General features: G+C 39.3%; 1 protein-coding gene across 1 annotated transcript; it reads left to right on the plus strand.

Annotated features, from left to right (window-relative positions):
• The first annotated feature begins 1,067 nt into the window (after positions 1-1,067).
• Positions 1,068-15,399, plus strand: elmod1 (ELMO/CED-12 domain containing 1). Its single transcript, XM_005916060.3, has 11 exons — positions 1,068-1,190; positions 1,622-1,693; positions 5,372-5,517; positions 6,426-6,454; positions 6,608-6,705; positions 6,867-6,996; positions 7,345-7,478; positions 7,685-7,753; positions 9,126-9,176; positions 9,812-9,945; positions 10,869-15,399. Exons 2-11 carry the CDS (start codon positions 1,677-1,679, stop codon positions 11,042-11,044), a joined length of 984 nt encoding a protein of 327 aa, XP_005916122.1. The 5' UTR covers positions 1,068-1,190; positions 1,622-1,676; the 3' UTR covers positions 11,045-15,399.
• The last annotated feature ends 1,437 nt before the right edge of the window (positions 15,400-16,836 follow it).

Consider the following 16,836-nt stretch of genomic DNA (forward strand, 5'->3'; position numbering starts at 1 on the left):
TATGTATCTGATCAGATTGTCACTCTATTAGGGTGAAATGATGGCCTGACATCATTAGTTGGACTTAGTGTTCATAGCCCACCACTGAAGAGCTTGACTGGCATTATCCAGAGAGCACCAGAACCTTCAGGTCCACCACCGATGTCCCATTCCCTTCACCGATGAGAGCAGGTTCACACTGAGCACATGTGGCAGACAGAAGAGTCTGGAAACACCGTGGTGAACATCATGCTGCATGCAGTTTCATCCAGTGTGATTGGTCTGGCAGTGGATCAGTGGGAAAGGCAAACTCATGGCAAATGCCAAGCTGAATCATCACAGGATCATGCAGCTTAGAGATGAAATGAATCCTGTGAAGCCACCATTGGCAATAACCCTAACCCTATGTTATCCTAATATGTATTTTTTTTAATTGTTCATACAAGTCTTTAAAAAAAGCCTTTTTTGCTTTTATCCAAAACATAGGATAATGACCAATGATGACTCAGACCACAGAAGGTTAATGAATCTCTACACTACAAGATATTAAAGTGGTCCTATTACACGTTCCCTTTAATATCTATATTAGAACATTTATTGGTATTCATAGTGATACGTTTCAAATAATGAAGAACCAAAATTCTGTGAACCAAAACGTAAGGCTTCAGTTTATTCTTTGTCTACTTTTGGATCTATATGGCATTAGGGAGCTATTTCTAATACGGCTATCTCAGGTCCAGAAGCCCCACCCACCTGCTATTCAAACCGTCTGTTTTTGAGGGGCAGCCAATCAGAAGAAAGCGTATAAAGAAGAAAGGAAAGGAGCTAAACTGGTTTGTTCTAAGGGACAAACTGAGGCCCTAAGGGCAAGTATAAACCAAATAAGGATGATTTTAAACTATAAATCCTGCAAAGCTGTTTTGGTTGAGAGTTGAACAATGAAAACAAGGAGATGGAAACGTGCAACTACACTTTTTAAGGTACAAAAACAAGAACGTGTCCAGTTTTATCAATACATGATACTGGTAGAAAATGTTCCTGGGACTTTATGAGTGCTGTTAATCTGCACTGCGTTGCTGTTGCTGTAGCTTTTAGACTGAGTGTCAGTCAACATGGAGGAAAGCAGGCGACTGTAGCCCAGAGAAGAGGACAAAAACGCTGCACCCTGCCGCCTCCCGCCTTCCGTTTTGCCTCCTTATTATCCCAAATCGGTAAGAAAAGGGTCTTTTTCTTCTGGTTTTACCGGTTATATTACAGGTAAACCTTTTACAGCCGCTGTTTGATTTCCTGTAGCGTCTTCAGCTACAGATTACTCAGTGTTTGCGCCTTGGTTTGCTAATCACACCGGAGACGAACGAGGAATGAAAATTGAATTTATCTGCCTTTTTCTGCTCTGAAAACATTAAATAACCGCCCTCAATCCTCCAGAAGAGCTTCTGTGGGTGGCTGTGGTTTTTACAGCGCCAAATTTAACCCAAACAGAAGCTCTGCGGCTCGCAGGAATCAAGCGCTGTTGCGGCGGAGAGCCGCAGATTTGCATGCGCGTTAATTCCTCAGCACCGCGGACAGCTCCGGAGCTCGGGCCTGTCTGGCGGCTCCGTGTCCGCAAGCCTCAAACACTCATCATCTCCTCCGTTTCCAGGTGATCACTCAACTGCACCAGCACCGGAGACACCTGAGGGGTAACAGCGGCCGAGATGAAGCATTTCCTGAGGTAAGGCGAGTCTCCGTGATTAAGATGGAAGCTGTGCTGTGGATTTGCATTTTGCATGGAAACGTGAAGGAATTCATCGTCACTCTCCTCCTTCTCTTCTCAGCTTGTTTATCCATGTTTGCCTTCTACCTGCTATAATTAATTATTAATAACAAGCACCGCGGTCCCTTTATTCCCAGTCCTCCCATTTAAGCTCTTTCCAGTCCATTATGACATTGTGTAGCAGTAAGTGGCTGTTATGGTGTGAATGGCTTTGAATGAGTCCCTTTGTAAGGAGGCCTCTTAATAATGGAGCACTCCAGAGGTGTTTCTATTAATAGTTCTGCTTTCTGCCTTGGCTTTTTAATGTGTGTTTTTTAAATTATGGTGGGGTTTTTTCCCCCTATTTTGGGCTCAATATTGACCAAAACTGGGAGAGTATAATATTAAAAAGCAAAAGTTTAATCAATGTGGGTGAAATTAACACCTGAGCCTATAAAGTCTTCAGGAAAGTGTTTAATGAGGTCACTGAGGAAGAGCTTTCTGATAGTTTGATGCAGAAGTGGTTAGCACTGTCACTTTGTAGCAAGAGGTTTAAATGGCCTGGTTAGTTTTCTGTGTTAAGTTTGTTGTGTGTTTTGTCCTGATTCTCTGGCTTATTTCCATAGTCCAAAGACTATGTCTACCACTCTAACTGGTGGTTCTAAATTGGTCTAGATGATTGACAGCTTAGCAGCAGATCAGATTTTGTTTGTCTTGAACTGAAGTTCTTAGGCAGACAGACATTTTGTTCTTTAGTGGAAACAAGCATCCATAGGAATCTGTACATATAAGGCTTGACATGTATAAATGTATTCAGGGACGTGAAAATAAGGAGGGGAGGTTAATGTCCATGAATACGATTAGAAGCTGTGAACATTTCACAAGCTGCTGTGAAACTGTGTTGGCGTAGTAAACGTCTCGACAAAGAGAAAGACAAAACACAAGGGGGAACAAAACACAGGTGAAATAAAACACCTTTAATGTAAAACACCAAATGACGGAGAAAAAAAGAACTTGGCAGTATTTTGGAGATAGATTCTTAAATGTTTTGCATTTAGCAAAGCCAGCAGTATTCATAACTGTGCTTTTTCCACATCTGTAGTCATCAATCTTTAAATTGGCTTTACCCACCAGTGCTCTCCCCCCCCCCCCCCCCCCCCTTGCCCCAGTTCATACCAAATTTCCCATAAATCCCAACTGATTTCCCAAGTGAATGAATAAATTTGTTGGAGAAAATTTAGCTTCATTAACTTTTAATGAACAGTAGAAGCCAGTAGAGGCTGCCAATGTTTTTCACTGATGGCTGTGTTTGCTTACAGTAATTATTCTAATGTGCTACGATGACTCTATAGTTTAGAGATGGAAATATGATTCATGCTTTTGGCTGATCAGAGTATTTTGAAGGAATTAACAGCAACACTTTAATCATTCTAGCAGCTGGGGACATCAGTTAGGGTTTTTTCTTGTGTGTAATTAAATCAAAGTGAAGTTTAATAAAATGATGGTGGGAGGTTGTCTCCATTGTTTTGACCGTTTTCACAGGATGAGCAGGTCTCGCAATAACCAGCAAACTGACCTTTATGTGTATGACTCAGTGGGGTAACCCTTTAAAATAGATTAGCAGGTGGCAAGTGTGTTGTTCAAGGACATTTTATTAGACAGTTCTGTGTATTAAGCCTGTAATTGTGGGTTGCTATATAACCTTAAACGCCTCCTTCACTCTCCCTTTGCTCGGTGTTTGCTTCCTTGAAGGTTAAAAAGCTGAGTGTCAGTACGAGCTGTTCAACATGCCAGTCTCATCCACAAGCTGAGAATGAAAGATGAATCCCCACGGACCTTTCTTACCTTCTATTTGTTGTTGTTGATACTGAAGATCATGTCCTACTGTGATCTTTGTGCACAAGCTGGATTAATTTCTGTCTGGAAAAATTGTAAATGCTGAACAAAGATAGAGGATTTGCAGCTGGATAGAAAAGAAAAGTTTTCAAGTGTACTTAAAGTACTGTGAGTCCTCCCAATCGCTACACAAAATCTGCTTTCTTGCTACCATTAGCTTACCTACTAATGCTTCCAATCCATTTATACATTGGAAATTTAAAAAAAAGTAGTAGACTCAAAAAAATAACTCTTTGAATGAACATAAAAAAATCATTGAAAGAATTTCCACGTAAATAAATTGCTTTATTTTAGCATTATGCAATTCTGTTATTCCAACTTAATGTACTTGAGTTAGACTAACGTGATTAATTAATGATGAATCAACTGTTTTACTAAGGTTGAGTCCAACTTAATTTAATTAAGTTGATCCAACCCATGCAAATTACGTTAGTGCGACAAAAATGCTTAATCGTAATAGAAAGCTATTTATTAATGTGGAAATCCTTTCCATGATTATTTTAAGTTCATTTAAAGAGTTATTTTTTGGAGTGTTCAACAAAGTCTAGAGTCTGGTTAACATAAGATGTTAATGGATTTATAATAATAACTCCATCCATCCTCTTATCTGCACCAGGGTTGCAGTGAGGCTGGGGCCTATCCCAGATGTGATAGGGTGCGAGGCAACAGTGCTAACCACTGTGCCACCGACCTGTCAATCTAGACTTCAAAAAAATAGGGAAGCTATGATTACAAGGCTTGATATAGAATTTTCTGTACGTTTTTGTCCTTTACAGGTTAAACCGCAATAAATAGCTAAGGCAGTGTGTGTATGGTTGTCTATCTCTTCTAACCGCAGTGATTTTCCTGTGGTTTGAACTCTTGTGTGATCTTGTGAATTTTGTGAGTCCAGGCAACTAACCACTCTTACTAGATTGTATTATGTCATCTCAACAAGAATAAATGAAGTTGCCGGATTTCATGCAGATCCTACATGATTTAATTACGTTCACCACAGAAACATGAAATTATTTTGTTCACATTACAAGTTTGAATTTTGCAAATGTAACAACCACCCAATTTCATTTTTTTGAGTGTAACAGTGGAAAATACAATTTTCAATCTTTAGTGAGAAAACCGATGGGGAAAACATTGAGAAGAAAAAAAGGATTGTGTTCAGGGTGATGTTCAGCATTCTCTGCAGACCGAGGCGGACGAAGGCCGGAAATCATTTATTCTCTTAATGGGTCACTATGCATTTCCCAGGACATTTCCATTTTCATTCTCAGCGTCCCCTGCAAAAATAGCACACTTTGATCTGCTGCAAGTCTCCCCTAGTAGACAAGATGTGAAGCACACTCTTCTGACACTTTGTGTCTTCCTCTCTGCTTCTGCATTTTCACTTCAGTGTCTTTGTCTCAAACTTAATGTGAAACAAAATTGGTCAAAAATAAATTTGTGTAGGCGTATTTGTGTAATATGCTGAACTGTAAAAAAGCAAAGAGAAAATAAAAAAATCATACCTACAGTTATTTATTATTTCATTACTCACCTGATGCCGGTAACAACAAATCCAATCCACACAGGCAAAGAAATCAAACCACAGATGCCCATAAATTATGTGTAATACTGAGAAATGAAGGTGAGAAGTTCATGGCAATAGCACCTTTAGAAATATATTACTTAGAAAATTGGTTATGTATTCAATACTTATTTTACCCACTGTATATAATATCTGTGTAAATTTTTAGGAGTATAATCCCCTTATTTTCTCCCCTGCAGAGTCGTGACCCAGTTCTTTGTGTTCCTCTACTGCAAGTGTCTTTGGCGGGGCCTAAAGTTTGTTGCCAGGAAGTTTACAGGACGCTGCGAGCTGCAGCGAATCTGCTACAACAACAAACATGGAGCCCGCAGGACCCTCAAGATAGGTATGACTTTCATCTTATTTGTAAAAATGTTTCGCAAACATGCATCAATGTTCATATTTGTATATGATTTGGTCATATTTATCATTCATTGATTCTAGTTGCATTTTGAAATAGACGTAGACTCCAGTTGTGACGCCAGTGTGGAAATGACTTAAGTCTGCATTATGTGTAATGGCCAGTGGGGGGCCAATTAGATTTCATGTATAGGAGTCTATCTGAATAATGTTTTTCACTTGATTTATGACCCCAGTAAACACCGTTCTGCTTGTGTTTGTGGTATAAATTTCTAGTTTTGAGTCTTCATTGATACAGGATTGTGTTCATTTTGTAAATTTTGGTCACATTTTGAGCAAAACAGATGATAAATAAGAGTTTTCTTTGGGGCATGGCTACCTTCAATTCAGTTTTATATAGTGCCAAATCAGCATGCACTTTATATTGTAAAATAAACAGCCTAAATAATACCTTGTGGTTGTCAAGTTGCTACAATATGAGGATAGATCTAATTCTGGGTTTTATAGTGATGAGGAGGACTCAGGGAACAGAACACATGTAGAAACCAAAAGAAAAAAACGCTTTAAGTAAAACAGGAAATAATCAATACATACACGAATACTAACACCAGGATGTGCAAGAGGAGGAAACACAAAAGATTCAAAGCTTAAACACAGTAATTGAATAGAGCGAGGCACAGACGAGAACACAGAGAAGAATCAGAATATAATCAAACCAACACAAGAATTCATTCATCCACTTTTCTTCTGCCTCTTACTTATTCAGTATTAGGTTAGCTCAGAGATTCATGATTTACATTCAGTGTACCATATCAGCAGTCTGAGGCATTGGACAGAGCATTGTTCACTGTTACTGTACACATTTGTCTTACTCTTTGCAACATTTCCTTGCAGAGTCATCTCTGAGGTACTCCAAGAATGAGGTATGGGGCTCTTTCAATCTGTCGTTATGCACGTGCAACGTAATCCGGGTTTATTGCTCAGTCTTCTTGCCTCAGTCCTTAACATGTGTTCCCACTCTGTCCTTGCCTCTCTCTTTATATTCCTGCCATCTTCTCTGCTCTTATCCACTCCAGCTGCTGCAGTCTGCCCTCAGCGTCCATCCTGATAAAGTGGAGAAAACCATCGATGACATCATGGCCTTGAAGAAAATTAACCCTGACACCAACCCACAGTGAGACTCTGCGCTGCATATCACATTTCTGTTCTTGTGTTGTGGTTAATTAGAGGTTAACAAAGGAAGCTAATCTCTAGAGTAGCTGTGAAGGACAGCGGAGAGTTTATACAATGCACTCCTCAGAGACAAACGGACTACCTGTCCCTTTGTCTCTCCAGGCTCGGCATCTCTCTGCAGGCCAGCCTGCTGCAGATTGTGGGCTACAGGAGCCTGGTGGCAGAGGTGGAGAAGCTACGCAGGGAGCCTTATGACTGCGAAAATCCTGAGCATGAGGAAATGCTGATGAAGGTATGCAGTCTCTCTCTGGTTGGTTAAAGAGAACAAAATATTGTATCTGTCTTCATGTAGTGTCAAATAAACTTCATGACTGGGGTCACTTATATGAATCATTACTCTTTACATTTGCTTGAGTTAAATCGGTTATCCCGTAGTTCATTTCATTAAATGGATGTTCTCCCACTACTAAATTAAATACATTTTTTACTATAGAAAAAGTTCCCCCTGTACCACTATGTTACAGTCTCGTACTTACACTTGTCAGGCATGATATTACACTGTAGTGAATACTATGCTGTGTTATAGAATAATAATTTTACTCTACTGAGCTGTGCTTGTGTGCTTGTGTGTGTGTTGTAGCTATGGAAAGAGCTGCGCCCTGACACACCTCTCACGGGTCGCATATCCAAACAGTGGTGTGAGATTGGTTTCCAGGGCAGCGATCCAAAGACTGATTTCAGGGGCATGGGACTGCTGGGCCTGCACAACCTGCTGTAAGCTGTCGGCCTGGAACACAGATTAAAAACCAGCCAAGCAGTGCAACACTTACATATGGAGATATACATGTTCAGCATGTCATTTAAGGACTTTAAATCAAAGCCAAAACTATAAATAAATAATTATAATTCATAGGCTACATATGCATATCCATGAACGGGAAGTTCAGACATGCCTTTTCCCTTCTGTTGTCTTTCTACAGGTATTTTGCTGAACACGACAAGGCTACTGCCCTGCAGATGCTCCATGATTCCCTCCAACCAAAGCACAAGTATGTTCATTTTGCCTTTCACGGGCATATGAAAGGAATACACCAAGTGGATTGGTAGAACATCTCTGCCAATAATTACAGATGTAGACTGTATATGAATTTATGGAGTTTATAGTTCATAGAAAAAGAAAAGTACAGAAAAATGTAACCTTGCAACAACAGAGGAAAGTGCACATTGAGCTATAATAGCACAAAGTTCAAGTATTAGTCAATGAAAAGTGTGTAAACTATACAGCAGAATCACAATATAACACATTATATTAGATGTAACCACAGTGCTGGAAATAATATCCTTCAGATTCAAACAAAGCATGGATGTGAGGTTGGTTTTGTATAAAATATAATCAAAGAAATATCACATCTGTTCGCTAAAAGGTCATATGTATGCCAAACAAACTCTATTGAAACCAAAAGTGATCAACGGTGGACCTAATGGTAAAACCAGGACAGCTTTCTGTCATTGACTAACAACTTAAGATTGATTTGATTGAACCCTTAGCCAATGTACATAGCTTGGGCAATTGTACTTTCTGTCTCTAACACTGACCACAATTTGAAAAATGAACTTTAAGTTTTACTAAATGTGACGGGACTCTGGCGACTGACTTCATATTTGAGGTCACACAGTTAGGGAACCGAGAAAGTTTTTTCCCCATACGTTTCAGTACAAATGGAAGTCTTTTTGCAGCCAGAGGAGTCGCCCCCTGCTGGCCATTCAGAAGAGTGAAGGCAATTCAGCACTGGCTTCATTTTTAAAAACAGATATAACATAAAAATAAATCAAAGCGTCTACTTACAACTACTTGGTGTATTCCTTCTACATTAATCTGCACTTAATCATGCATAACTCTGCATCTATCATACTCTGCTTGATTATATTCATTTTTACAGCTTGATGCCATTCACTGCCTCATCTTTTATTGACTACTGCTGCTTGTATTGTTTCTCATCGGCATCCCAGTGAGCGGTCTCATTTCCAAAATGAAGATTCTTCTTCTTTTTCTTTTATTTCTCCTCCACCTCCATTTCTGCCCATGCCTCCTTCTCTGTCTGTCTCATGCACTGTAGGAGCACACACAGAAAGCCAAGGTACTCTACTTCACTTTCATTCACTTGCCGTTTGCTGCGTTCATTGCTTATTCATTTAGGTTGATTTTTCATGCACCTAAAGCTGCACTAAGCATGATAATTTATACAAACTGAAGCATCGTCTTGTCAGCCTAAAGGCAGAAAAAAAGAGAGCCATAAATCAGCATTAACAGACAGTTTCTAAACTGTTCTCGGAAGATTTAGCTTTTATGCGCATTATGGTGCACTGTGGTTGCTGCTTCACATGTAAACTATCCGTGACTCAAGTGTGTGTCCTTCACAGCGAGGTAAACAAGCCTGAATGGGAACAGAAGAACCTTGACAAAGCGATTGGGTAAGTCTCACATGCACATGCAATATATGCAGACATGCACGTGTGTGTGGAGCAGGGAAATCTGGGCTGCTGCTGCTGGAGCTGTGTGAGGTTTGGCCTCAATACAGAGCAGCTTCAGCATGTGACGCTCACAACAAGCCAGCATATGCATGTGAGTGCGTTGTAGAAGTGTGTGGCTCTGTAAGCAGGAGACACTGTGTTTATGTGCTAATGGGCAGGAAGTATTTTACTACTGTGTGGCCTGCTGTACTGCTACGCTGGCTTCTGTTGTCAGTCTGCATTAGCACCGAATAGAGCCGAGGATTGTTGTGAAAAAACAAGTGCGACATCGCAGCAGTGTCTTTAATAAATAGACAGTTTGTGATTTGCACTGAGTGTGGACTTTGTCATGGCCGAGTGATGTTGGGACAGTAATCCTGTTAATCTATATTTTATGCCTTTAGAATTTTAAGTCCTTGTGTTTAATGTCTATGGTAATTTGCTTTCCATCTGTTTGAGTGTAATCTCCGTTCTCTACAAAACATAAAATCTTTTGTGAAATGGAAAACCTGCAGTCTGTTTCTCCTCTCCTGTCACAGCAGTCTAACAAAAAACAGGGTCCCACCTACTGACTTAGTAAATATTTTGTCCCCCAGGTATTCCTTTGCCATTGTGGGCATCAACATCACAGATCTGGCCTACTCTCTGTTGGTGAGTGGAGCTCTGAAGACCCATCTGTACAATGTGGCTCCAGAGATGCCCAGCCTGCTGCACTTCCAGCAGACCTTCTGTGAGTACATTGGATTGGGATGAACAGTATTTTATCTTTATTTTTCCCGTATATTGATTTATGTGTTTTTCATTTTGCTTAGAATTTTGAACGTTTCTGCATCAGAATTAAAAAAAGTTTTCTTTTAAAGTTTAAGGTTGGGGAGATGTTGGTATACAGAACTTGCATAAAATTGTATTTTAACCAAGTGGCATCTTCCAAAGCAGGTCCTTCTCCAAATACCCCAAGCCGAACATATCAATAATACAAGTTTAAAGCCTGGGACAAAAAACTGTTTTATTCTGTTTGGGTAGTTTCAACCTTTATTCCAACTGTATATCTGGGAACTCTTTTTATAACTAATGTTTCTGCAGACTGTTAAGGCTTATAGTTTTAACCAACGAGCATAATCCTTCTGAAACTTAAAATATCCAAAATGTACAAAATGTATTTTGGATTACTATTATTTTATTATTATTTGAATTAATCAGTTTGGCCAAAAATGGGTTAATGGACTTCTATAGCAGCAGAAGTCTATGGGGTCCACCACAGGTAGCGCCCCTGGTGGCTGTTTCTGCATTGCATCCACTTTTCTGAGCCAGAACTACGTTCATCTTTTAAACTGTGAGAGCCTTAACTGTATACAGTCATAGAAAAAAAATTTCTAATGTCCCAAAGTGGCAAAAAATTAAACCACATAAACCACATACATTGTTAAAAATATGTCATTGACTTTCAGCTGTTTGTTTAACTGTGTGTGCAGATTTGTAATTGGAAGCTTTTTCTCTTTTTTCCACCTGCTATGGTAAAAAAAGAGGTGTGAGAAAGAAACAAATCAGTTAAACTGTGTGGTGGAAAATAAAAAAGATGCTAAAATGCAGTACGAGGATAATTACTTGTGGATTAGCTGCACATATGTGTCTATTTACTTTCTTTCTTGGCAGGTTACCTGATGCAGGAGTTCCACCGCTTCTGGATTGAGGAGGATCCCAGCGACATCATGGAGTTTAACCGAGTCCGCTCCAAGTTTCACCGAAGGATCCTGCGACAGCTGAAGAACCCAGACATGGCTCTGTGCCCCCACTTCTCTGCCTCCGATCTCCACCTTGTCAACCTCTAAACACCCTCACTGAGCCCTTCATACCCCTACAGAGGTCTCCCGTCTTCATGAACCCCCACAGAGGTCTCCCTTAGATGTCTGGTAGGCCATCAATACATCAGAACCAGCCTCACACTCGCAGAGATGGTTCCTCCATCTGCTGGACATATCTGGGAAGGCTCTGTTCCATGTCCGCTCAGCCCAACACGTCCCAGCTAACGTCATGTTGCATCACTGCCAACAGCTTAACTCAACCACACACACACTCACACACACACAAACAGAATCTAACCTTAGACAGGATCTTAATAATTTAAAATGGGGACTTTTCCCTCAGACTTCCCACATTGTAAACAGATGTTTGATCCCCCCAAAAAAATTAAAAAAAGAAGTGCACACACATACACACTGCCTATCTGCCCTCACTGCAGCGTTAGACCACCAGCATCAGAGATGACCATAGCGATTGTAGCTGTGCATGAGGAGGCTGGCACCACTCCATCACTACACTCATTGTTGTTGCTTTAAGGACTCATAACGATTGTATCACAGCCGTTACACCTCAGTTATGAACCCTTTTTGTTTAATTTAATAACAAACCAAATTTACTTTATCAGCCAAAAACAGCTATTAGATAGATTGCGATGTATTGATCAGCAGTTTGGAATATTTTGACGGTTAGCGCACTGACTATCAGAGACGAAGACGTATAGATATATGAAAAGGTGTGATTTATGGGGCAGGGGGGTGTTTTTGATCCTTTTTGGGAGGGGATGAATTCCAACTAAGTTCAGGAGCTGCTGAATTTCCAGAAAAAATCCCTCTGAATCTCTATTTAAATTTCAATTTGCATCTCAGTCTCATGTTTTCATCTTGTGGACACAGCAGGATGCAATCAAACATAATATAAAAGTGTATCCCAGTTTTATATGTCATTTGGCCACACTTAAATATTTTATATCCAGTTAAATTGGAGCGGGACTCCCACACGATCTTCTGTCACAGTGGTGCTGTGTCTATTTCTGACTGTTTTGAAGTTGCATTCAGAAAATTACCTAGCAGAGTAGATAAATTCTGCCCCAACTGGGACTAAACATAATTCAGCAGAGATGAGATGTAGACCAGAGGAGAAAAATTCCCCTCATCAAATCAAAGTTTGAGAGAACTTTTGCTGGTGCTGTTTCAGTCAAACCATAAAGGGCCACTTCACCTCGAAACTCTGTTTTACGAACTGCCACAGATGGTGTCTAAATGACATCAACACCTAAGATTTCTCCTTGCCAAAATATCGAATGTGGAGCAGCAGCTTTGCTTAAATTTCATTTTTGCAAACCTGCTAAATTATGTTTATAAATATTTTATGAACCTTACTCGATGTGTGGCATTTGGCAGCCCTGCTCCCAGCTTGGATAGTAGAAATCTAAATATGTATGTTGTGAACATTTTCTACAGGTTTGCAAAAGCTTTTTGCCTTTGATTTGACTCCATGCAGAGATTCTGTTATGAATGTTTCTCACATCCACGATTGTTTGATTCTTTTTGTATTCATTGAATGTGACAATGTGTCCACTGTTGTATCAGCCAAAGCAATAATTTACACTCATTTCACTGCACATTTCTTTAAAATGTGTTTATTTGCACCATGCGTGCCTGAGTGTTTTGTTTAACTTTCTGACTCAGAGCTGGAATACTAATCAGTTTACACAAGCCACATGCAGAGCTGAATACAGGTGAAATGTCACCACATTAACTTTGAAACATTAGTATAATTACCGTAGACAAAGGTTTCCTCGACTGTGGCAGCAATTGCGCTGCGTTTAACAATGCTGGAATTTGGCAAGACATTTAAATGCAGAGTTGCTCCATAGGGAGTTTATTAAGTGACTGCTGCTAAAACAGAGGAGAGCTGACAGTGAAAGTTTAAAATGCAACACGATGGAGGTGTTGACCTGCCAGTCAATACACCACCTGCAGAGCTCTCACTGTCACACTGACCAAAATGTTTTTCTTTCCTTTGTGCTACCATCAGCAATCTGACTGATGGAGGCATCAGCCTCCTAGTGAGAGCAATAGGACGCTGATGGTGCAGATTTTTCATATTTTTTGTTTAAAGTTAACTCCTATTTTTATTAAAAGAACATGTTTAAGATGTGCAAGAATGACCTGAACAAGAAAACTATGAGAAATACACTCACTGGCTACTTCATTATGTGCAAAGTTCAACTCCTTGCTGATGCAAATGTTAAATCAAACACATGGAAGCAGCTCGGTGTAATTAGGAATACAGACATAGTCAAGATGACCTGCTCAAAATTACTAATTGAATTGGAAAAAGAAGACTGAGAATTATATTTGACGACTGTGAATTTCTGCTCCAACATTCAGATGGTAGGGCCAGCTGAGCATTGCTTCCATTAGGTTAACGTGTCATGTTGCAAAGCTCAAATCATCTCAAACTGGTTTCTTGAGCATCAAAACGAGTTCACTCTAAATAAATGTTGACTCCAGAGTCACCAGAGCTCAATCCAGTAGAGCCCCTTTGGGATGTGGTGGTACTAGCCAGGTGTTACTGGTATGAGGTGGCCAGTGAGTGGATCACAAATTAGCATTCAGGAAAAATGCAGTTAAATATTTGGATTACATTCTCAATGAGAACCCTAATTAACATTTTTAATTGACTGCTATTTTATTACTGATGTGAGAACAGATTGTAACATAACATAGAAAATAATTCCTGTGTAAAACACTGAATGGGATTTGTCCTTGAAAATCCAAAGCATGACCTTTATGCTAGCTCCAGAGTGCCTTCCCTTGCCACCTCTCATTCACTCCCAAATACAAGAACTAATCAATGCTAACTTAAATAGAGTCTACTAATCCTGTACACCAACAAAGGCTCCAACACACAGTACAAAAATCCAAAACTCATGTGGATTCAGACAGTACTTAGGTACAACTTTAGCGATTAAGCTAATAACGGTTAGCCAGCTAGCAGTTACATTAGGTAGCTAGCAGCGATCTAGGCAACCGTGGTTATGCTATTATTTTGAAGGAGTACTTCAATGATCCTAATCTATCCTAAATAATTGTCACTGGGACATAAAAACCTACATGGATAAAATCACCAGTCAAATCTAAACTAAACCAAAACAACGGTTTAAAAGCTGTTTCCCCTGAAAGTTACACTTCTCCATTACTGCTGTTGTAGATTTTTTCTGATAGAGTTCAATAAAATGTTCTTTTTTTCTTACAATGTTTCTGGGTTTAGTAGATAAAATAACATAAGTGTCGTTCTTCTGGCTAATGTTATGTAACAATGATATTTAGCAGTTACTGGCTTTTTTCTGTTTGATGTTAACATTAAGCCTGAAGACACCCAGGTTAATCTAGTAAAGTCCTGCTAGCCAAAAGAAGACATGGCCGATGTTAGGGCAAACCTAGGGTCAGCATCAGCAGGGAATTTAATTGATAGAGGGATCTTTATTTTAAATTTGATGACCCGGAACTCTTGTTCTTCAATTCTTGCTCTATAATTCTTCATTACGATTTCTTTTTTATTAAACTGTTTTCTAATTCACAAATAGGGAAAAATACACGGTCTAAACAACATGAACAAAACTTTGTACAGGAAATATTTTCCCCTCTTGATATTCAGCATGTGGACCCACTAGAACCACTGCAGCTGTCTTATTTGTCACACAGCTGTTACCTGAGGTCCTTTTGTAGAGACAGACTTGGGTAATATCCAGTTCCTTGTCTCTGGAGCAGCATTTTGATTTTTTTTAATCTCAGCTCTGAGCCACACTCACTTTTTCACCAAATGGTTAAAGCCCACGTCTTTTCTTGAACACACAACCACTGTATTTAACATGCTTTGACAAATGTACTCATCACATTACTGAAAGAAATACAACACAAGCATTAATTTTACATCCATGCTTGCACTGTTGATTGTGTTGAACAGTACTGAATACCTTTGTTCCTTTTGAAGTGAATGTCAAAGCTTTTTGTCAGTATTACGCAGCTGATTTATTTAGTGAATGTCAGCGCCGATTTTATCTCCTGCTTGCATTTGCTTTGCTTTACTGTGGTCAGCTTTGCACTACTGTAAAAATATAAATGCAGTTTTCTTTATGTTAATAAATTAGTAATTTGTGGTGTGAGGGCCGACGTGTCCAACGATACTGTAGATGAAGTTAGGCACATGCTGCTGTATATTCTGCTTTGAAACTGCCTAAGAGACCTCGATCTGCATGATACGGTCGCTGCTTCAACATTGTGTATTCCTCAGTAAAGTACTTCTGAATATTGTAGTGTGCTTCATTTGTTTGTGCTGTACTTTTTGAGATCACAATAAAGATCAAAGGAGAGTTAAACATGTAGTTGACTTTTTTTTGGTTGGATACAGTAAAAACAAAGAGCTTTTAATAAAGTGGAGAAATGCCACTCCCTATGGACTTACTGTTTCATAGAGAGCACTCACGAGATTAGCCAGAATAAATGCAACCCTGTGGAGCTTTTGTTTTGAAGGTGGTGTAAATAATTATTCTAGCTGTTTAGCTGAATATGGACATGAGGCAGGACAAATAATGGGCATGTAGCCCAGGTCTAACACAAACACCCATATCTGCGGCCAGTGTAGAATGTGAAGATGAATGACCCGCCTGCACATCCACGAGCTCATAACCCGACTTCTGCTTTCTAAGCTGGGAACAAAACATCGCTCCAACTTGGATTCTTTTCTAATATGCAATGGAGTCAAAATTATGACAAATATGTGCTGAATTTCTGCTGCTCATGCATTTAATTTCAATGAACAGCAGAGGGCAGTGAGGCAACATAAGAGAAGGCAGAATGAGCCGCTTTGAAATGAGAACAAGGGGGAAAAAATGCAGAAGGTGTAGACTAGAACAGATGATACTGCAGGGTCACTATTTGCATTATTTGCAAAGCATTTGCTAAACAAGATTACCGATGATTGTTTCCCCTAAACACGCTTCTGATTGAAATTAACGACCTGAAAACTAGATCAGCCTCAGCCACAGCCTCTGAGGTTGGCCCTGAGAAGTCAAACACACTGCAACCTAAGAAAATGCTAGCACAGCACACAAAACACAACAGAAGTGAAGCTGAACAAAACAGAAGTTGAAAGATGCTACATCTTCCTCCCTCACTCCTCCCTCCATCCTCTGCTTCTAGAAGTGACGTCATTTTCTCGGAAATGTAGTTTTTTACCTTCAGGGCCCCATCAGCCTGTAGTGGTGTTTTTAAAGGTTATGTTTGACTTTATGACTTTCTGTATTGTTTCTGGGATGCTTAGAAGTTATATTGCACTGCTGGAAATAGTTCATTTTGATGCATATGCTGTTTTTTTGCAAATTTGCATTATAATATTTATTTTCGTTTTTCCTGTAGTAAATAAAAATTGGTGTATTTCAAAAATAAAACTATGAAGACACTCAAAATAAATTTCCTGTGGTGGGAAACTATTTTGTGCAACTTTTTTGTATTTACAGTTTTGAGGCATAAGCCTCTTAAATTTCTCTAACTAGAAATATATTTTAAAAAAACAAAAACGATTTTCAATTTTTTGTAGTTTATTGCACTTTTTTTTGCAAATTATGTAATTACTATGCACTTAATGCATACATATTATTAAAATTTGGGCTATAATGGTTGTATTGATGCATAGCAACTTGGAATGCTCCCAAAAATGGCACCACAGCATGTAAAAATATAATATAAGCTCTGGCGGACTTGGTTCTATGGTAGGTCTTAAAGGGTTAAAAACTATTTACTTTGCCTTGTTTGGT

The sequence above is a fragment of the Haplochromis burtoni genome, unplaced genomic scaffold, assembly GCF_018398535.1.
Source record: "Haplochromis burtoni strain Fernald_Lab_line unplaced genomic scaffold, NCSU_Asbu1 Contig_17, whole genome shotgun sequence".
Classification (NCBI taxonomy): Eukaryota; Metazoa; Chordata; class Actinopteri; order Cichliformes; family Cichlidae; genus Haplochromis; species Haplochromis burtoni.